General features: G+C 42.5%; 1 protein-coding gene across 1 annotated transcript; it reads right to left on the minus strand.

Annotated features, from left to right (window-relative positions):
* Positions 1–1255: 1255 nt before the first annotated feature.
* LOC143299676 (ankyrin repeat and BTB/POZ domain-containing protein 1-like) lies at positions 1256–22085 on the minus strand. Its single transcript, XM_076613019.1, has 12 exons — positions 21881–22085; positions 20814–20876; positions 20112–20167; positions 15998–16142; positions 15430–15589; positions 13593–13638; positions 13217–13333; positions 11959–12083; positions 11107–11199; positions 8128–8292; positions 4877–5077; positions 1256–2247 (listed from the first exon to the last, which is right to left on the minus strand). Exons 1-12 carry the CDS (start codon positions 21934–21936, stop codon positions 2041–2043), a joined length of 1434 nt encoding a protein of 477 aa, XP_076469134.1. The 5' UTR covers positions 21937–22085; the 3' UTR covers positions 1256–2040.
* Between the last annotated feature and the right edge of the window lie 1587 nt (positions 22086–23672).

A 23672-nucleotide genomic window follows, 5' to 3' on the forward strand; every position in this document is an offset into this window, starting at 1 on the left:
AACACACACACTCACACTAATCATGCTGCAAGTAACCATCTTTTGTGTACCATTTAGCAAATACTGTAAATAAAAACATCCTAACAGTTTCTTGCACTTCAAAAACATGTTTACCACTTTTAAATCTTTGAACATCTGTCAAATGTCACCCACTTCAGGTGGAATTAAGCAGATAAAAAAGACAAAAAATGACACAGTTCTGTTTTTAAAGCAATGCACGATACTTCATAGGCATGCACAAAGTCCAGACACAAGTCACCTAAGAGTGGCTTTATGAATAAACCTTTTTTTGCCTTCATAGAAGGTGATAAATTTGAACAAAACTAACCAGATCTGTACAACTACTGCTGGAGGCGTAAATAATGTAGAAAGCCAGTTCCTATGAGAGGGCCAGCACCATGACTTGTTTGAGTCTGTGCTTCAATGTTTTCCATCACTCTCCCACAGATTAAAAGTATTTGCAGATACACTAAAAGGGTACTGGGTGTGGGCATGTATGTTATGTAACTTATTAAAAAAAAGTTATGTAAAAAGTGTTCTATCTGTATTATTCTGAATTTTTGTGTTTATTTCTTTCTTCTTCTTTTTTAAAAATCATTTTTGTATGACTTTTTGTTGCCATTATACTTGTAAAATCTTGATTTTTTTTTTTTAAAGGGTACATTGGATCTATCTGTGTCACAATTCAAGCACTGTAGTTGTTTTTGGTTTGAAGTGGTATTAGTCTGAGCCAAAGTGAAGTAAGGCCATTAAGAGAGTAGTACAACCCAGGTAAATGTAGCAAGACTATTAAGAGTGCAGTACAACCCAGATGAATGTCAAAGCTCAAAATACACGCTGCTGCTGAAACCTAATAAACCTAATAAAATGTTCCAACATTGATTTTTGTATGGTTGTTTGCTTCATTATCCAATTGCAAAGGAAAACTGACTTGTTGATTTGTATTTGCTTGTTTGCTAAAGTTAGCTTTTAAAAAAAAAAAAAAGTTTTTTTTACATCACTTTTAATTCATATGTTGTGTGCAAAAGATGAATGCGTGAACTGCTTCAATGCCTCCGTGGGGGCAGGTGAAATAAATTTCTGCCTTGCTTTGCCAAAACAACAAACCTCTTTCCAAAATAGCTCCCCCCCCCCTCCCTTGTGTACAGTCTCTCTCTAAATAATAAATAAATAAATAAATATATATATATATATATATATATATATATATATATATATATATATATATATATATATATATATATAGTGAGAGAGAGAGAGGAGAGAGAGAGATGGACAGATAGACAGATAAGTCTTATAATTCATTTCTCTGAATGAGAGCTATGTGTGTGTGTGTGTGTGTGTGTGTGTGTGTGTGTGTGTTTGTCTGTGAATGACTAGCATGTAAGTAACTGCTTCGATCTGTCTCAGCACAATACGCAGCGCAATATATACACTTCTCTTCTTCTCCTCCTTACCATCATTCTTGTTCTCAGTATCATTATTGTTTTCCACTCCCCCTTGTAACCCCTTTTTCTCTTACTCGCTTTGTTCATGAAATATATATCACTAAAAATATAATCCAAGCATCATTTACTTAACAATTTTACTGCTTTGTTGATCAGTTTAAAAATGTGCTGCTGTATTTATGGGTACGAGTACTGATTTGTACACACATAAACACACTGGATGTTTTTACTGACTGAGAGCCTTGTAATATCACTCAAAGTGAAAAGACATTAAAAACTGAATTAAAAAAAGAAAGCCACCTTTCATGATGTTTTCACGTCACATTTACTTTTGACTGGATCATGTTAGGAGGACGTTCTGAGCAACTTTTGTACTGGAAATTGTGTCATATGAAAGGCAGGAATTATTATTCTCATCATTATCAATCAGAGATATTATTCTCATCATTATCTACCAGAGAGGGTAAGGATCACACAAGTCTGTTCTCATTAAAAAACAACAACACAATAACAACAACAACACGATGACGACGATAACAGCGACGATGAAGAATTATCACAGTGTGGCCACACACACACACACCCACACCCACTACCCATCCAGCTCCAGGTCCTCCAGAAGCTGGTCGATCAGTCGCAGGCGGTCCTCAGCGTCGGTCACTTCCGACATGCTGTGCACCATGTTGGCCACGTAGAACCGAACCTCGTCGATGATGTCGATGCTGTCCGTCTCCTGCCGACCCTTCACCTGGCTGGCATCCTCCGTCACCAGGTCTGCAAACTCCTGCTGCTCCACCACCTGAAGGGACAGAGGGGATAGTGTTAAAAGTATGCAAACTCCTTCTGTTCCACCACCTGAAGGGACAGAGGGGATAGTGTTAAAAGTATGCAAACTCCTTCTGTTCTATCACCTGAAGGGACAGAGGGGATAGTGTTAAAAGTATGCAAACTCCTGTTCTATCACCTGAAGGGACAGAGGGGATAGTGTTAAAAGTATGCAAACTCCTGCTCTATCACCTGAAGGGACAGAGGGGATAGTGTTAAAAGTATGCAAACTCCTGCTCTATCACCTGAAGGGACAGAGGAGATAGTGTTAAAGTATGCAAACTCCTTCCACCACCTGAATTGACAGAGGGTATAGTGTTAAAAGTATGCAAACTCCTTCCACCACCTGAATTGACAGAGGGTATAGTGTTAAAAGTATGCAAACCCCTGCTGTTCCACCACCTGAAGGGACAGGGTGGGGGAAGGGGGATAGTGTTACAGTACTCTGCGATGTTCTGTCTCACTGAAATCTTTTTAAGCCTGCTCTGAAAACACGTCTTTTCTAACAAACAGTAATTTGTCAGTGCTGGCCTTGGTATGATGTGGTTTTGAATGCATGTTTTATTGTGGGGGAAGCCGTTTGCCATTTGTGTGTGTGTGGTGGGGTTCTAGCAAGCATACATGCATTTGTGTGTGTGTGTGTGTGTGTGTGTGTGTGTACATGGTACATGCCTGATCGCGTGCTGCTGGGATGCATTTTCTGGAGGGCGTCATGGGTGGGTGGGCTGTTTCCAATGCTCAGTTGCATGAGTGTATTCTGACACATGCTTCCGTGTGTATGTGTGTGGTGGTGGGGGCGAGGGGGGAAGGGGTATTGATAGGGGAGGTGGTGAGTGGGGAACGAAATGTAAAGCACGAGCAGTATTTCTGGAGAAACATGCTATATATTATCATCATTATCATAGTAAGGCCACAGAGCATTAGAGTCTTGGGTTCGAATCCTAGTGACGGGCGCAACAGCTGAGTGGTTAAAGCGTTGGACTTTCAATCTGAAGGTCCTCAAGTTCGAATCCCGGTCACGCCGCCTGGTGGAGATTTTTCCTATCTCCCAGGTCAACAGATGTGCACAGCCACTAGTGGCTGAACCCTATTTGTGTTCATACGTATACAAAGGTCAAATACACACGTTAAAATCCCATAATCCATATCAGCGTTCAGTGGGTTTATGGAAACAAGAACATAGCCAGCATGCACCTCCCCGAAAACAGAGAATGATTGCCTACACGTGTGCTAACTGCATGCGATTGGCAAGACAGAAGCCTGTATAGAGAAGAGCTTCAGAGGAGGATCCAAGCTGTGGAAATGAGATGCTTGAGGAGACTCCTTTGCATCTCTTACAAGGACCATACAACAATTGAAGAAGTCAGGAAAACCATCAGACAGCACGTTGGTCAGTATAAAAACTGTGTGCATGCATATGAAAACCTACTGACCACAGTGAAGAAAAGAAAAATGAGATGGTATAGCGGTGTGACAAGACAGGCTTTCCTTGACCATCCTTCAGGGAACAGTGCACGGGAAAAGATGAGGCACATAGTGAAAAAATGTGGGCAGACAACATCACTGAGTGGACAGAGAGGAGCTTTACCAAAACTCAGGCCCTATCCTATAACTGCCAGAAATAGAAAATGTTAGTGATGCGTTCAGCAAAGCAGTACCCCAATGACCAGACCTGGTTTTGGGACGAGTGAAGAAATGTATACTATACATGGGACCTTTTTTTTTTTTGGTGTGTGTGTGTGTGTGTCATCTGAATGACCAGCACCAAGATCACCACTCAAGGTCCAGTGGAGGGGGAGAAAATAACGCTGAGCGTGGGATTCAGTCCTGTGTGCTCAGATTCTCTTGCTTCCAGGCAAACACATCACACATCATCATACTACTTCTACCCCTTCAAACGGGAGTATGGCTGCCTACACAGCCAGGTAAAAACGGTCATACATGTGAAAGCCCACTTGTGTACGTAAGAGTGAACGTAGGAGTTGCAGCCCACGAATGAAGAAAAAGAAGAAGAAGAAGACAGAACCAGTGAAGAAGTGTAGACTACACACAGTTTTTGGGTCTCATCTTTATGACTATCACCCACATCACAATTCAGAGTCTAGTGCAGGGGGAAAAAATACCAGTGAGCATGGGATTCAATCCCCTGCACTCAGATTCTCTTGCTTCATAGGCAGACACCTTACCACCAGGCCACCACACCACACATTATCATACTACTTCTACCCCCGAAAACAGAGTATGGCTGCCTACATGGCCAGGTAAAAACAGTCATGCATGTAAAAGCCCACTCGTGTACATACAAGTGAATGCGGGAGTTGCAGCCCACGAACGAAGAAGAAGAAGAAAATGAAGAAGATGATGAAGAAGAAGAAACCAGTGAAGAAGTGTATACTAAACACAGGACCTTGGTTTTTCGAGGTCTCATCTTTATGGCTATAACCCAGATCACAATTCAAACTCTAGTGGAGGGGGAGAAAATACCAGTGAGAGGGTGGAACTCAATCCCAAGAGCTAAGATTCTCTTGCTTCCTTGGCGGACGCGTTTCTACTAAGCAAATACACCTCACATTATAATTATTCTTCTTCCAAACAGGACAGACCTCAAAGATGTTGTTCGCGATGAACTCTGCACAGCTGGCCTCCAGGCGGGGCAGGGAGAAGAGGCGTGCGATGCGCACCATCCACACCACGTTGTCCAGCGTCGTCAAGGCGATCATGGCTGCCCCGCACAGACGCTTCAGACCCGGCAACAGGTACATGTCCGCCGTGCACAGCACATCGTAGGCTGTGTCCTCCGTCAGCTGACAAGACACAGGAAGAGGAAACACTGAAGCATTGTGGGGAGTGGGGGGAGAGAGAAAGGGGGAAGGAAGGGGAGGGGTGGAGGAGGGAGCAGGGTTGGTCCCAGATACGGTTCTGTCAATAAGGATGTACATACATATACCTACATACAGGGTGGCTGGTGCTGATGTTCATCACCATTGATAGTGTGGTGCTTTCCTCCCCGTCCCCATGCTTATGAAAACAGGTTTCTGAAAGCGCACAATCTATATGTTTGTTGGCTTGCCTGTCTGTCTCTATCTCTGTCAGCTGACAGACACAGGCAGGGAAGAGGTTGAAGCACTGGGAGGGGGAAGAAAGAAAGGGGGAATGGGAGGGGAGGGGTGAAGGAGGGAGCAGGGTTGAGGGATGAAGGGGTTGAGCGTGAGGGTACAGGGGAGAGAGAGAGAGAGAGAGAGAGAGAGATGTCTGCTGTGCACAGCACGTAGGCTGTGTCCTCCGTCAGCTGACAGACAGACACAGGAAAGTAAGAGGTTGAAGCACTGGAGGGGGAAAAGAAAGAAAGGGGAAAGGGAGGGGAGGGGTGAAGGAGGGTGATGGAGGAAGCAGGGCTGAGGGACAAGAGGGATGAGCGTGGGGGTATGGGGAGAGAGAAAGAGAGGTGCATGTCTGCCGTGCACAGCACATTGTAGGCTGTGTCCTCCATCAGCTGACAGACACAGGAAGGGAAGGGGCTGAAGCATTTGGGGTAAAAAGAAAGAAAGAAAGGGGGAAGGGAAGGGAAGGATGATGGAGGGAGCAGGGTTGAGGGACGAGGGGGTTGTGCGTGGGTGTACAGGTGAGGAGAGGGACATATCTGCGATGCACAGCACATCATAGGCTGTGCCCTCTGGGAAGAAGATAACGGGTTGGGGAAAAAAGGAAAATGAAAAAAAGAGGGAGAGAGAGAGGGGTGAGATAGAAAGGAAGGAGGCAGAGAGAAAGATGCATGGGAAATGGGAGGGAGAGGGAGGCAGAGAGAGGGAAAGAGGGAGGGCGAGGGAAAGGCAGGAGAGAAAAGATAAGGAAAAGAGAGCGAAAGCAAAAAAGAAATGGTAAGGGGCAGAGATTCTGATTCAATTAATATATTCATTACAGGACACAACCCCATACAACCAAGGGGTGATAACAAATTTTGCAAATGCCACCATAATTGTCAGCATATATACTACTGTTTTTGTAACTAGATAACCAAAGAAAAAACCAAAGAAACTAAGACAATACCATCTCTCTGAACTTAACCCTTTCATCACCAGAGGTGTACAAACCAGCTGAGCAGCAGTACACTTCTGTCCAAACCAGCTGTGCAGGAGAGGGAAAACTGTGTCACCACCAACCCACTTAAACTGGCCATAGCTTTGCTTGTACTCATTCAATCTTCTTCATTCATAGCTCACTTTAAAGGGCAAAGAATGCAAATGATGATAAGCATGTTTATAAGCATGTTTATTTGTATGAGCACATTGACTGAATTTTGAAATCAGTTGATGAAAATGAAGAAGTATGTACTTTTGAGTAGTTTTCACTTTCACATATTCTTAGTTGTTTTAAAAATGAAAAATGGACATACAGACCGGGAAATACAACTGGAAACACAGACATAACACAATGTAATAAAATGTGCAGTCACCTATGTGCACAGATAACACACACACACACACACACACACACACAGACACACCCACCACACACACTGTATGTTGTAAAACAAGGTTCCATGGTTCCTTTCACAAATGTCTTTGATATAGCAAAAACAAAAAACAAAAAAAACCAAAACAACAAAAAACCCCACAAAAAAACACATCCTCTTTGGAAACGCCAACACCACACACACTATATGTTGCAAAACTGGAAGGTTTCATGGCTCCTTTCACAAATGTCTTTGTACATTATTAAATATCTTTGTGTTACCTGTCAATCATTCTTGACTGGTCTGGCAAATTCTTCTCCACTGTCAGCAATCGGCACTACAGCGGGCGAATTATCATCTAAAATCATTTGAACTGCCTCCGTGGTGTTGTAAACACTCTTTCGTTTGTTTCCTGAAGTGCTGGCCATGCTTCGACTGGAGAAATCTGCTATTCAAATTCGGAAATATTCAACAATGTGCGTCAACTTGCAAGTCAAACGTACAGTGGACGTTCCAGAAACATGTGGTGAACATTTTGAACTTGTGTGATTTCACGAAAAGAAGAACGAGCGTGGTTGGTAACTCTAGTGTACAAGTCACCAATCGGCGCCCGAGGCGTTTAGCGTACAAGTCGACAATCGGCGTCTGAAGCGTTTAAGTAGGAAGTCGCTGATCGGCACCTGAACTGTCGAAAGGGTTAAAAGCTCTATACAGATACCATGCCAAGTTACAAATAATACCATCATTAGAAGATGCCGTCAATAAGCAGAATCTAAATAAGCATGGATATTCATAATACTTCTTTGGGATAAGTTTCAAACACATCATACAGAGCAGGACACTTCAACACAAAAGGAAGTTCATCTTGAGAGAGAAAGAGAGAGATGTGTCAAGCATGCATAGCACTGGAAGTGAAGAAGTTGAAGCATACAGAGAAAAAGAAACAGAAGGGAAGAGGGACAGAGAGGGAGAGCTGTACACACAAGAGAAAAATGAAAGATAGCAGGAGGAAGGGGATGGGCAAGGAGGGGAAAGGGAGAGAGAGGAAGCGAGGGATGGCCACAGTGAGAGAGAGAGTGAGAGAGAGTAGAGAGAGAGAGAGAGAGAGAGATGAAACGAAACAATTTTTATTTCACGAGGGTAGTGGAGTAAGCGAGAAGAGAGGGAGAGATTCAAGATTCAAAACTTTATTACTCAAGGATAAAAATTTTAGGCAATGCCAAATCTTCCAATCTGTCCTTGTGACAACAATAACAATAAGACACAACAATGATAAAGATGGTGAGAGAAGGAGAAAGAGAGAGAGAGAGAGAGAGAGAGAGAGAATCTGAAGGGTGGAAAATCTACACCATTCAGACTGCATGACGTCAAATGACCAGCGACAGATGCAGCAGCACTCACATCACAGGAGTCCTGATAGATGTAGGTGAGGACGCGGTGGAAGACATGGGCCCCGACATCCCTGAGCGTGATGATGGGCACACTGTCACTGCTGCTGCTGCTAGCCTCCCCGAAGTGGTCCTGGATCAGAGCCTTGAAGTAGTCGCTCCGCTCACAGAAAAACGCCTGCAACCGTCACATCACATCAAATCTTTGTCATTGTCTTCTTCTTTATTTGTTGGCTGCGACTCCCACGTTCACTCGTATACACGAGTGGGAATTTACATGTATGACCATTTTTACCCCACCATGTAGGCAGTCATACTCCATTTTCAGAGGGGTGCATGCAGGTTATGTTCTGCTTCCATAACCCACCATGAATGGCATGAATTATGGAATCTTTAATGTACATATCTGATCTGCATGTGAATACACATGGAGCGGGTTCAGGCACTAGCAGGTCTGGACATCTGCTGACCTGGGGGATTGAAAAAATCTTCACTCTTTACCCATCAGGCACTGCAACTGGGATTCGAACCCCGGACCCTCAGACTGAAAGTCCAATGCTTTAACCACTCAGCTGTTGCACCAGTCACCACATCAGATCTTCTTCTTCTTCTTCTGCGCTCGTGGGCTGCAACTCCCACGTTCACTCGTTTGTATACGAGTGGGCTTTGACGTGTATGACCGTTTTTACCCCGCCATGTAGGCAGCCATACTCCGCTTTCGGGGGTGTGCATGCTGGGTATGTTCTTGTTTCCATAACCCACCGAACGCTGACATGGATTACAGGATCTTTAACGTGCGTATTTGATCTTCTGCTTGCGTATACACACGAAGGGGGTTCAGGCACTAAGCAGGTCTGCACATATGTTGACCTGGGAGATCGGAAAAATCTCCACCCTTTACCCACCAGGCGCTGTCACCGAGATTCGAACCCAGGACCCTCAGATTGAAAGTCCAACGCTTTAACCACTCGGCTACTGCGCCCGTCACCACATCAGATCAAATGAAGTCAAACTGTGCTGCTCACAGGAATTACTGAACACCTCAAGCAGCAGTACAGGGTCTCCTCTGGTGTGTGGCCACCTGACGACCAAAACATTGATAGTTCCCTGTGGACTGCTGATACTGGAACTATGACAGGTGAACCTGTATATGACGGGCGCAATAGCCAAGTGGTTAAAGCGTTGGACTGTCAATCTGAGGGTCCCGTGTTCGAATCATGGTGACGGCGCCTGGTGGGTGAAGGGTGGAGATTTTTACGATCTCCCAGGTCAACATATGTGCAGACCTGCTAGTGCCTGAACCCCCTTCGTGTGTATATGCAAGCAGAAGATCAAATACGCACGTTAAAGATCCTGTAATCCATGTCAGCGTTCGGTGGGTTATGGAAACAAGAACATACCCAGCATGCACACCCCGAAAACGGAGTATGGCTGCCTATATGGCGGGGTAAAAACGGTCATACACGTAAAAGCCAACTCGTGTGCATACGAGTGAACGTGGGAGTTGCAGCCCACGAACGCAGAAGAAGAAGAAGAACCTGTATATGGCTGTGCATGAGGACTCTGGATGAGCAGTATGGGAGCAATATCACTGAAACACTGCAGATAATAAGACAGGAAAAAGAAAAGAAAAGAAAAAAGAGAGAAAAAAGCTCAATCTAAAAATAGGTTCAGGTCTAAAAACCCTATCACACCCGAGTCCAAAACAAGGCTGTGGAGTGGAGTGGTGGTCAAGTGATAAAACATCTGCCCTGGAAGCAAAGGAATGTGTACAAGTTGGAATGAATCCCTCACTCGCCTAATAATCTCTCCCCTCCTTTTGACCCTGAAAGGTGGTCCAGTTGCATTCAGATGAGACCATAAGCTGATATCCCGTGTGTAGCATAAAAGAACCCATGACAACAAGATAGTTGTCCCTGGTAACTTTCTGTAGAAAAATCCATTTGCAGACAGAAAAAAAAGGTGGCACTGCACAGTGGTGAAATGCTCTTCCCCAGATGAGCAGCCTAAGTTCCACAGAGTAATCTGCTGTGATAAGATTCATACAATACAATACAATGCAATGCAGTACAATGCAACACAAAACAATACAAAGTTATTTACAGTGCAATGCAACACAAAACAATACAAAGTTAGGTTCAAAAGACCAATTTAACCACATCCTGTTCTATCAATGCCTCAGTTTCAAAGAATATGGACTGATCCATATACACTACACATCTGCTTAAAAAATTTTTTAAATGAAAGAAAAAAAAGAAATGCAAGCCTGAATTTCGCAATACACCCAATGTGCTGGTCAGGCCTTCTGATGCATACCCTATGTACATATAAAACATTAAAACCAAAAACGAAATAAGATAAATCAACAAATAATTCAATACATTAAACTACAATAAAATGAAAGATGCAATGAAGGCAAATAAATAACTGAAATTAAACAGGAATAAAAATGGGCCATGTTCAGCTACCCTACGCGCACCCACTCACGTGTGCATACTGATTCATGTGCGCAACAGTGAAATCAAATCAAATCATGGTGTTTAAAGCCTAGCCAGCCGCAATTAAAAGGTGCCAAAAATTTCAAGGCTGAAAAAGTCAGTCAGGTGTTCAAACCAGTGATGAAAAAAAAAAAAGAAAAAAAAGAAGTTCATAGCTTTTTAGGGTCGTTGGGGCAGTGAATTCATTTTCAATAGCTGTGTCCAGGGCTTGGCATAGAATGGTTGGGTCTAACCATCTCTTTTTACCGTTTAAACCTTCCCCAACCTATGTCAGGTATCCGTTCATACCTGGGTGGAGAGAGGAAAATTTGAGTCAAGCGCCTTTCCAAAGGACACAACACCTGAGCAAAACAGGGTCTTGAGCCCTAATCAACGAGAACTTTTGATTTGAGGTCCAACACCTAACCAGCTCTGCCATGGCGCATCTACACTAAAGGTCTGCTAGAATTTCCAAAAGACCAGTTCAACCACATGTTGTTCAGGCAATGCCTTACCTTGTGACATAAGAACTGGTGTCCATCCACAACAAAGCTGATGTCTGTAAAGGTCTGCAAATCCTGCTGGTCAAACGGCAGTTCTCCTTGCACCTTTTGGGAAAGAAAAAAAAAAGATTAACGATCTTGGGAATCCTGAGTTATCCATTTTTTCATATAAAAAAGGCTAAAACAGAAAACAAAGGTAATGAAAAGAAAAAAGTTTGAAAATGAAAAAGGAAAGAAAGTAATAGAAAATGGGAAAGGTTATGTTCACTGGGTTTTAAGTCTTTTTTTTTCTCTTCTTATATTGTTAACTTTCACCCCAAAAAGGTATGTCACGACAGTGCAAGCATTGGGTAAAATCTAGTTTTCATGAAATGTGATCATCAAAGTATGTCTATGACACACACACACACACACACTGGCAAGAAGCAACCCTCTCCTACCCTCCTCCAAATGGACACATACACATACACACACAGACATACATAAACACACACCTCCAGTGACACACCTGCATCTCTCCATCCCACTAACACACACACACACACACACTACACACACTCAAACACCTACATACTACATACACACCTACACCCCCCATTGTCCAAACCTTCCCCGTCCTTGCACACACACAACACTCACCCACCACACCCATTTCCAACCTTCGTATGCTATCACTTATAGTGAAAAGATGTAAGACTTAAGAACAAACTGGTATACATGTATACACACCCTCCCACACCTAAACTCCCTACCACACCACACCCCACACACTCATACACACAAAGCACTGACCCTCTACACACATCCCTACATGCCTCCCCCCAACCCCCCACCCCAGTCCACACACACAGAGGTGCAGTATACCCAGGAGCAGAAGGCTGGTGGGGAGGCAGCGTTGGTCAGCTGACCCAGTTCTGTCTGCAGGAGGTAAGAATTGGCTGGTTCCTCCACCACCAGCGTCGTCACTATCACCCCCGACTTGGACGCTTCTGCCAACACAGGTAACAACCAGTCTCGTTTTTGTTTTGTACTGAATCTGGCGCTTCTGGCAACAAGTCACAGCCATTCTTGATTTTGTATTCTGTTGTTTTGTGTTGTGTTGTATTGTCTTTGACATTTCTCTTGTTTCTGTATTGTGTTGTGTTGCACCGTCTTCGACACTTCTAGGAACACAAGTCACAGCCATTTTTTGTTGTTCTTTGTTTTGTATTGTGTTTTGTCATGTTGTGTTGTGTTGTGTTGTATTTTTAACACGGTGTTGTACTGTGCTGCATGCTGTATGGTTTTGTATAGATTTTCTTTGACACTTCCAGGAACAGAAATCACAGCCATTCTTCTTTTTATATTGCATTCTGTTATTCTGATGCGTTATGTTGTAATGAATTCTGTTGTGTTGTGTTCTTTGTCTTTGACAGTTCTAGGAACAAGAGTCAAAGCCATTCGTTTTTTGTGTGTGTTGGGTTGTGTTCTGTTCTACTGTACTGTTTTTGATGCTTCTGGCAATGAAAGTCATGCAATTCTATTTTTCATGTTGTGTTGTACTGGGTTGGGTTGGGCTGTGTCATAACATACTGTATTTTTGTGTACTGTATTGCATTCTGTTACAACAGATTTCTCTGTGCAAAATGGTGGGTCTTAAATGTGTTGTGACAGTGTTGGGAACAGTCAAGGATGAAGAAGCAGACTAAGAATAAGAATAAGACTGGCTGTGAGTCTGACTGCAGGGATCACACATGTGAATGGCAATCCTTAGCTGCATATGAAACATCTGAAGACAGTATCTCGTGTGCTGGCATATTGCCACATCTTCACACGATGTCAGGTTTCCTCCTTTTGCAAACAGCATTCCCCATGATCCATGACTGATACAGGGAAAGTACTGGGGAAAGTAATGGTAAAGGGTGAATTAATAGATCAGGGCGAAACACTGACAACACACACACACACACAAACACAAAACACCATGAAATAAACCATGTCCTATTATAACATTTCACTTTCTACAAAAAGATTCAAACAAAAACAATAAAATGTCAGAGAACAGAAAACAGGAAAAAACAGGAACACAATACATAGCTTTACAACACACACACCACAGCATGACAACCTATCTATCGCTTACGAAAATCCAGGGTCTTTTTCATGGAGCTCTCAATCAAAGCCTCCAGTGTGGGTAGCTGACACTGTCTGGCAAGACGCAGGCAGTCGTCCACAAAGTCCATGTGCGTCTCCAGACGACCTGAATGCACAAAATCAATCAGTCTTTATCATTTCATGCCCACCAAACAAATAGAAATAGAAGCTGGTATCTGCCAACAGAAAAGGAAATTTTTTTCCCCAAACTTGTGTTCAATCTAACATACCATGACCCACTGAAGCAGACTCCGGCAACCCTTCAATCCCAATTATGTATCAAATATGCTGGAAAATGTGAGAATCAACATGAATTTCCACTGCTCACCCTGAACTTATCCTCTTAAACACTGCTCTTCACTCACCTGTATATAAATACTGCAGAATAGACTGAAATGCCCAAGGAACCATCTGCAACAGTGAAAAAAAAAAAAATTTTTTTTGAAGCCTCAAATGCATACATACACTCAAATATAATTACTTACATAATTACACACACGCATATGAGCAAGTTCACATATAAAACAAACGCATAAGCACAGAGATTAAAATGTATGAGTTTCTACTAATCATTATTATGCCATTTGATACTGGAGTGTGCTAGTAAATTTTCTCTGTGTGTGTGTGTGTGTGTGTGTGTGTGCATGTTGGTATTCCTGTACCTATGCATGTTTTCCTTTTGTTAAAAAACTAAATGGATAAAAAAAAAAAAAGCCCTCAGCAAATGTATTACCTTTTGTCACATACATATTTTTCTGTGTGAAATCAAGGCTGCTCTCCCCAGGGAAAGCATGTCACCACAGTGCAGCTCCACCTGTTTTTTTTTTCCTTCTCTTCTCTAAGTCTGCAAGTGTATTCATTATTCATTCCACTATCAAAGTGGATTTTGTCAACAGAATTTATCGAGGGGCAATCGTTTAGTTGCCATAGGTTCTTTTACGCTAAGTGCATGCTGCACACAGGACCTCATGTCTCATCTGAATGACAAGCACTCAGACCACCACTCAAAGTCTGCTGTAGGTGGGTGGGGAGGTGTGGGGGGTAAAAGTGTGGGGGAAGGAGTAAAAATCCAGGTTTGTATTTCAGGACTTGACCCCACAAATACTCGCTTCCTAGCTGGATGCATTACCACTTGGCCACCCACCCCATCCAAGCTGCCATAGCTAAAATCTTTCAGGCACTGGAGTTGTGATCCAGTGTTCACCAGTGATCAGGGTTTGAGGCCATGTTTTGGAATAGTGTTGCATCCTTGGGAATGCCACTTTCCTCCGATTTTTCCTCACTCCACCCTGGTGTGAATGGGTAGCGCGTGACTGATTGGGGTTGGGTTCAAATGGCAGGAGGAGGGGAGTGGGCCCCAACTTCCTTCGCCAAGCCCCAGAATTCACTGCCCCGATGGCCGTAAAAGGCTATGGAACCTTTTACCTAACCACTCCATTGCTCTGCATACTGACATGGACTCACTTTAACCCTTTCACTGCCAGTCAATTTAGAGTACAAAATTCCCTTGTGGTATAAACACAGAAAAGACAGTGGCTAAGAATAGGTGGGGATTCCCCCTGCGATGTATAGAAAATATGGCCTATCCTACCACCGAATATTAAGAGCAGTATGTTTATGGATAACAGACCAATGAATGGTCACCTTTCAGTGACATGGTTCCTCTACCACGCCTGTGCATAAATGCAAGCTTGGCGGTGAAAGTGTTAACAAACTGCAGGTTATCAAAAAACCAAACCAAAACAAAACAAACAAAAACAAACCAAACAAAAAACACAAATCCATGCTGAAACAAGATCCCAGTTCAAATCTGGCCTCAAAACACATCTGTACAAGTCTACTTTCATGGATGTCTAGGCGCTGACATGTGGGGTAGTGTGCACGTGAGTGCGCGCGCGAGTGCGTGTGTGTTCATGTGGATGCGTGCATGTAGGCGTTTTGTCACTGACACATTTGACCTGTTCATAAGTCTTGATTATAGAGCCCTGTTGGATAACTTTTTGTAATCACCCCCCCCCCCTCCAATCCCATGCTCTAATCTGATTTTAATTGTTAGCACTCTGGACCCCTGTAATAAGGAGGCAGAGCACATTATAAATGTCCCCTATTAGTATTAATATTATCAATTTCATTAATATCATAAGTAGTAGTAGTAGAAGCAGAATTAGCAGCAGTAGTATAATGATTATGATTATTACTAACCAGAGTGTGCTTCAGCTCGATGGAGCGACGACCTTGCCACTTAGTGCGGAAGAGCTCCCCGAAGAAGGGACACCTGACAGACAGGATACAGCGGTGGGCCAGGAACTTCTCCCCATGCACCAAAAACTCCACATCTGCATGCTCCCCGCTATCCAGCAACCTGATGATAAAAAAAATTGTGTTCTTTTGTACTGAATTACTCTTTCTCACAACAGATTTCCTCATGTGAAATTCAGGCTGCTCTCCCTATGGAGAGCACGTTGCAACAGTGCAACGCCACCCGCCCCCCCCATCTTTTTTTTTTTTTTTTTTTTGGTGCCTGCAAGTGTATTTGTTTACCAATCAAAGATATGCCAGGGACAACCCTTTCGTTGCCTATAGGTTTCTTTAATGTGTGCTAAGCACATGCTTCACAGGGGACCTTGGTTTAAGGTCTTATCTGAATGACTAGTGAAACTTCCTCACATCCATTACTAGAGGATTAAAAAAAACAAAACTAACCTGAACGTAAACATAAGCACACATAATGCACCAAATGATATATAAGTGATGACAAGAGCCAACTGACTTGCGCAAAAACTCATCAAATCCGTCTCTCCTCATCAGGCGATTGGAGATGGCCTTGTAGCTACGCAGCAGGTTACGAATGTCGTCTGTCAGGGCTCCGTACACACAGCGCTCACCGTCAAACGTGTTGGCCTCACACTTTGCACCTGCCAACATGGCACAGAGTATTGAAACATAAATAAGAGAGAGATGGGGGGATGGAGGGGGGTGGGGCAATGGGGTGGTGTGGGGGAGGAGGGGGGGGAGAGAACTCAGAACGTTTGTTTAGTCAAGGATTAATATCATACTCATAGGCATGGCCTATTCTTCCAATCTGTCTTTCCTAATCTACATCAGTTACAGTAGAACACATATATTCAATGGAAAGGGGAGAAAGTAAGAGGAAAAAAAATCATGCAGAAAGAGAGAGAGAGAGAGAGAGAGAGAGAGAGAGAGAGAGAGACAAGACAAGACAATGATTTTAATGTCCATTCAGTGTTACATTGCCCTTCAGACAAGGGGGCATGAAACAACACGCATTCTTGTGAACACCTCAAGAAATCTGCATGATCATTTGAACTATAAACACCGACGCGCACGCACGCTCTCAGACAGAAACAAATTCATTCACGCACGCTCACTCTCGCACAAGGTCGCGAGCGCCAAGTCGCAACCATCCCTGTCTGAACCCCCCTCACCACCCTAGATTGTCACACAAACACACACACACCTCACTCACACATCCCACATACCCATCCATCCTCCTCACCCACAATCACACACACACGCGCGGACAGAGGATCATCTTGAGACGACTTCCTAGAATGTTAAATGCTGTCACAATTTATAATTTCCATTTTCTTTTTTCTTATTTACATTGCCTTTGCAATGAATCCTGCTAATTCTTTTAGAAAAAAAAATACGTTGTTACATGAAAGAATGTTTGCCACACTGTTTTGATCAGGAACACTGGTGAACGAGTCCAGTTTTGAACAGTTTTTCCTAATGTCACTGTAAGTAGTACAATGAAACAAAAAATGAACTTCATCTTCTAATCCGTCTCCACATGATGGAAAATTAACATCTGACAGATTGTCATTATCAACTAAGAACCATCTTTTACAACTTTTTAGACCACTAACTCTTGAGATGAAATCTGATAAGGTTATCTCTGTGCCACTTATTTGTGACACATGACAAATACTTTTCTGCCTGAAAAACACTTTTGAAAGAATTAAACCATCAGTATTTGTCATTACTCTCTATCTCCGAATGCCAATTTTGCTTGCTACATTCATAAGTCTGTCTTTAAATTCTAAGATAAAACTAGACTCGCATCCGATGCCCTGGCTTAGCCATACAATCCCAAAGCCATTTTTTGATAGGAGATTTTTAACCTTCGATACCCAGTTATAATGGCCACATTCGTGTTGAAACAAAAGCATTTCGTATGCCTGCCTACACAGTCTGGACATAGGAAGCGAAACTAATTTCAGCCAATATCTAATACATTTCACTGATGTTCTGATGTGCAGTGGGTATCTTCCAGTTTCACCATAAAGCTGCTTGTTTGATGCATGCAGGGGGACATTCAAAAATCTTTCAAGGCAAATGTATGAATGACTTCAATTTGTTTACATTCATCTTCCATACCCCACACTTCAGCTGCATATGTCAAAACTGGTTCAATTTGTGAATCGAACAGCTTCCAAAACATGCTCGGATCTATAGCTCCAAGTTTTCTAAGAGACTTCATTATTTCTATAACACCTTTCCTGCCCTTTCTACAGGTCTCAGACAAAGCAGCACTGATACTCATTTTTGTTTTAAAGATCATTCCTAAATATTCATAAGAGTTTATTATTTTAACATCTTCCTCCCCATAGAACCACCTTTCCCTGCTGGACAAGTGCCCCCCTTTCTAAATACCACTATGTTTGTCTTTTCAAGGTTAACTGTCAAGCTCAATCTGTCTGATTCCCTTTTTAAGCAGTTCAGTTGATTTTGTAGTCCTACAACTGAATCAGACAATAAAATAACATCATCGGCAAATAACAACAAAAATATTTCTATAGCGCCAGGAACAAGTTGGATACCGTGCTTTCCTGATTTGGACAAATCGATAGCCAATTCATTAATAAAAATGTGTGTTTCCATGCTGCATGCAGACTGTTCCTTGGGATTTACAACAGCTTCATGACGAAACGCGTGTTGTTTGTGATGAAACTGCGCAAAGGAGTAATCACAGTGCGGAGCAAACTGGAAGTTTTGTTGTTCGTGTTTGTGGCTTCATACTTTCTCTGATGTGGCATTGTGGAGCTGAACCCTGGCCCTGTGAACAGTGATACCCCCAGCCGTCAAGAGTGTGGCACAGCAAACAGTGCGACAGGCAGTAACAACGTTGATACTGACCATGGCCAGACTTCCATTTGTCCCCCCTCCGGCATCTCTCCAGACATGGCAGCACAGATCTTGGAGGCCATACGACAGCAAGGTCATTGACACTCGATATGGCTTCTATCAGGAAAGATATCGGTTCGATCAAGACTGATGTCAGTCATGTAAAGTCCCAGTGTGAGGAGATAGGTAGGAGGTGTGACAGACTTGAAGAAGAAAATGAACGCTTGTCCTTATCAGTAAAGGAAACGAAGGAAGATCTTCACGACCTGTTCTCAACCTGTAAACAGAACGACCACAACCTGTCGACTTTATTTTCAACTGCAGAGCAAATGGAGGCGGAGATAGACACAATCAGAGAACACTGTGATACTCTGGAAAGTTTTTCAAGAAGAGACAATCTGTGCTTCTATGGTGTCCCACAGTCAGGTCAGTTTGAGTCCTACGATGCCTGCGCAAGATTAGTTACAGACACTCTGTACAAGGACCAAAGAAGTGGACCACTGATGATATTTCTCAGGCGCACAGAGTAGGGCAAAGTAGAGACGGTCAACCAAAACCAATGATCGTGAAGTTCAGTAGGTGGAGGGACAAGATGACAGTCATCGCAGACAAGAACTACAGAGGCAGACTGGAAGAAAAGGGTGTCAAGATTGCCAACGACTTGACCAGGAAGCAGGCCAGCATTGTAGCGGAGGCGAGGAAGGAGGGGAATGTTGCCTTTTTCAAGCGAGGCAAGCTGACGGTGGCACCACAGAGACCAGTCCCCTGGACCTTCACGGAGGTGGCAGCGACAGCAGGCGACGACGACGCCGATGCCAAGGGAGCATCCGCAGCAACCCAGCAGCCGATAGTATCAGGTCATGAGGACAAAGGTCACGTTTCAGGTGAAGGCCGCAGGCATGACGGGGAATCCCCTCGTTCAAGCGAGGGCAGTGAGCGAAACAATACACGGGGTGCACTCCAAGGGAGTGTGGGTGGTGGTAGTGGACAGGGACAGAGACATGCAGGTGTGAACCGGTTCAGAACCAGTCAGTCTTCCCCTCCCGTCAACAAGAATTTCAGAAACAACCCGTCCCAGCTACGGCGGTCTTCAAGGAGGGGGAGAGAGAGAGAGAGAGAGAGAGAGAGAGAGTGTGTGTGTGCATGTGCGCAGGCAGGGATGTGCATGTAACTATGCATGCATGCATAAGTGCTCACGTGTGTATTCATGCGTACACGTGTGCTTGCGTGCATATATATGTGTGCGTGCATGTGTTTATGTATGTAGGGTGTGTGTGTGTGTGTGTGTGTGTGTGTGTGTGTGTGTGTGTGTGTGTGTATGTGTGAGTATGAGCACACATACTTGGGAAAAAGTGTGCATTTCTGTGTGTGTTCTAATCTGCACACACATGGGGTCACTCTCATGCACATAAACTAAAAACAAGGTACTAGACCAAGCAGAAACTGAAAATTTTCTTCAATACTTCATAAACATTTTACTGGGAGTAGACTAAACAGAGATTAAATAACTTATCTAATAAATACAATGTACAAGAGCACACCAAGAATTTTCTGTCTTTCTTTACTGTTCAGATTGACAATATTATCTAATAGATACAATGCACAAGATCACACAAAGAATCAATTTTTCTTTTACTATTCAGTTTGACAATATGATCATCTTGCTGTCTGGAACGTAGCAACAAAACAAATAACTACTGATATTCAAATGTCATTTTAACCTAAGGACAACTTACCATGTTCCAACAGGTATTGCACAATCTGCCGATGTCCACATAAACATGCATAGTATCTGAAAATGAGAGGGAAACATTGTTTAAAAAGTACAGAAAACTGAAAAGCACACTGTTTACTGAAATCAAAATGATAATGAACTGACAAAAAAAGAAGGAAAAAGAAATAAAAAGAAATAAAAAAAGGGTTCATAAATGAAGTAAATAAATGATGAATGAGTAAATGATGCAAACTCAATAAGTAAATTTAAATAAAAGGAGTATGTTGACAAACAGTATCACATAATCAAAATTTCATTTTTATATGAAAGAAAGAAAAAGGAGCAGATGAAGATCTTCACATAAACCCAAGCTGATGAATGGAAAGCTGTCAAACATTTGTTTTGGTACAGCTCTTTCCATCAAAATCAGAAATATAAACAATAATAACAAAACTTCTAAATCAGAATATTCAATGCAATTATCAGCTTGACTTTCAATTTTTTTCTTTTCAAGCTTTTCACATGAACAATATATGATTTTTCAATCTGACATTCCAAAACATACTTTTTATTGACAAGTCTACAAGTCTTTTTATTTGGCATAACCAGTTTCTCAGCCTGGAGGAATGGTGGAGGATGGAGAGAGCGAAACTGAGAGAGTGAAACATATGCCTAAAGAGAGATGGTGAAAGACGGAAAAAGAAAGGAGAATATACACACTCACAATGGTGTGCTGTCCCACTTGTCTCGAACATTGATATCCACTTCTTTCTCTTCAACCAGGCTCCTGCAAAATTAAAACAGGTTTTAATAATTAAATCAAAAGGCCACAATGTCTGCATTCTTAACTGGAAAGGTTATCATCAACAAAATGCAGAGTCAGCAACTGCTGACAACTAATACACATTTATAAACAAAACTGAAAATATGTATTCAGTATATATGTCAAAACTGAATTCAGGTTGATGTCAAAGAAGAAAAGAAAGTTCTTTAAAGTATCGCATGGCAGACCGGCTCAACTATCTTAGATTATTTTTCTGTAATGCACCTGACTGAGACATTGAGTGATCTACCCCAGATTTAGAAATTCAGTCTCAGACTCACCATCATTGCAGACTTCCCTCTCCCGACATAAGCTGTTGGAATGCAACCGAATTAATCTTAACTGTAATAATTACAGTCTAATATCATCATCTTTGATAAACAGACTATAAATAAATAAATGAACTTAACTGTAATAAATGAGGAATGGTATTCAATATAAAGGTCTCCTTCTCTCCCAACCCTCCCCAACTTTTGCAAACACATGTCCTAACACTTCTTTTGTCCCCATAAAAAAACCCCAACCAATAAAAACGATACAAAGTCATCCTTGGTAGTCCGTTAATTTGTTTGTGTAATGTTATTTTCTGGACTGCATATAAAATTATATCCCGAATGAAACAGACCTTGTCCAAACATTCTCTGTTATGAACTAGACACGAAATTGCTGTTAACATTGGTCCCGGCATTCAGTATCGCAGATGTATGTGTTGCATGCTGAAGTAGTTTTCAGTTCAATCCTCGATGGCAAAAAGTGATAAGATTAGGCCTCGGGCATGATGCCAAGTACACTTCTCGTTGCAACAAAACAGTGTCACACTGACACAAAAACAGCAACGCAACGACACGGTGACATACATGGTACATGTTTAATTACTACAAACATACCCTGTGGTCACGACAAAACAACAATTACTATCTGCGCAGTGTGCAGACGCATACACGTACTGGGGCAGACGATTTTCTTACCGAAGTTTTTGAATGTCGCCTGTTTTGCAACTGTAAAACAATTCGCTTAGAGACATACTGGTACATTGAGAGCTGAAACCCTGTAATAAGAGTTTCCTGTGAACCGTGAAGACGGCTGTCGTTGTCAGTTACGCACTGTTTGAGCACTGTTGGTTGGATAGTCGCTTCCGACTCTTTGCACTAAAGCCAGCTGATGTTTACGAAATGGAAGGGAATCGCTTCTGTACCTCCAAAAGAGGTGAAGCCGCATCTGTAAATAAAACAGCCTGACAGACATTATATTAAATAAAGAAAAAATACACGGCTAAAAAATTACGAACAAAACCAACAAATGTCAGGAAAAAATGCATGCACTTTAAATTTTTTAACATCTTAGGCGACCAAATCGCAGACGACATGCATTGAGAGAGTTGCATCCCCTGGACTGGAAACAGGGCTCTCTCTCTCTCTCTCTCTCTCTCTCTGTGGTGATTCTCATTCAGCTCATCTTTAGTTTTAGCACCGTATTTAAACATGTTAAAACTCATTAGAATTCGGACATTTTTTAACTCGTTTGAGATTAGGAGTATCACCATTAAAAATACACAAACTACGTTTTACAGACAACTGATGCTAGTGAAAGAAAATTTGATTGTCCATTTTGCAGATATCACAGTTCACTTCTTTTTGTGCTGTCCAAAATACTGTGAACTTAGGGAGTTGTATATTGCAAAGAAGTATTTCAATCGTCCTTCCAGCTTCAAACTGTCGTTGTTATTCGCTAACAAAAACAAAAACTTTCAAACACGTCTCGCCACTTACATTTACAAAGCTTTTCAAATCAGAAATATGTGAATTATCAATTATATGTTTGTGTTATTTTCATACTAACCTCAAGATGTGTTAACCTCTGTTGATATGGGTCAAAGGCCTAATCAATAAATATGTCAAGACTCAACTGAGACTCAAGACTCTCTCTGTGGTGTGTGTGTGTGTGTGTGTGTGTGTGTGTGTGTGTGCGCGCGCGCGCACGCGTGTATATGTGTGTGTGTGTGTGTGTGTGTGTGTGTGTGTGTGTGTGTGTGTGTGTGTGCACGTCGTGTAGTAGTAGTAGTCTTCAGTTTAACGTCTTCCACTTTAAGTGATATTAGACGGAAGGGGGTTGGTGCGAGGGCGGAGTGTGGTGGTGGGAACGGTATCGGGCAGAGGGTGATGAATGATGTGTGTGTATGTGTGTGTGCGCGTATGTGTGTGTGTGTGGTGGGGAAAGATGCAGAGCATTGGAAAAAAATAAGACATTAAAAGTGGAGACATAGGCACAATATAGAAGGAAACGCGAACATCAAACAACTGTAACAACTATAACTAATGTCCAATTGGACCATGCAGCAAACCTTCTGCAATAGCAGATAACATCTTAAAATTGTCAAAAATACATTCAAAAGAATTTAAATAAAGAAAAAATTAAATAAAGAAAAAATACACGGCTAAAAATTCACGAACAAAACCAACAAATGTCAGAAAAAATGCATGCACTTTAAATTTGTAACATGTTAGGCGACCAAATCGCAGACGACATGCATTGAGAGAGTTGCATCCCCTGGACTGGAAACAGGGCTCTCTCTCTCTCTCTCGTGTGTGTGTGTGTGTGTGTGTGTGTGTGTGTGTGTGTGTGTGTGCGCGAGCGAGCGCGCGCGCGCGCGCGCGTGTGTGTGTGTGTGTGTTGGAAACGCTACTTTTGTTTCTCTTGTTCACTCACTGTAATCTTGTTTTAACTCTCTCCATACGAACGGCGAACGGGACGACGTTAACA

Source organism: Babylonia areolata, chromosome 25 (genome assembly GCF_041734735.1).
Source record: "Babylonia areolata isolate BAREFJ2019XMU chromosome 25, ASM4173473v1, whole genome shotgun sequence".
Classification (NCBI taxonomy): domain Eukaryota; kingdom Metazoa; phylum Mollusca; class Gastropoda; order Neogastropoda; family Buccinidae; genus Babylonia; species Babylonia areolata.

What these genes read in the sequence shown, in the direction of transcription:
- LOC143299676 (XM_076613019.1), bottom strand. Translation starts at nt 21,936, where the DNA reads ATGTCTCTAAGCGAATTGTTTTACAGTTGCAAAACAGGCGACATTCAA. An exon ending in AAGTGGGACAGCACACCATT is followed by an intron (nt 20,168 to 20,813) that starts GTGAGTGTGTAT and finishes TCTCATTTTCAG; the next exon opens with ATACTATGCATGTTTATGTG. An exon ending in TCTATCAGGACTCCTGTGAT is followed by an intron (nt 5,078 to 8,127) that starts GTGAGTGCTGCT and finishes GTGTCTTGTCAG; the next exon opens with CTGACGGAGGACACAGCCTA.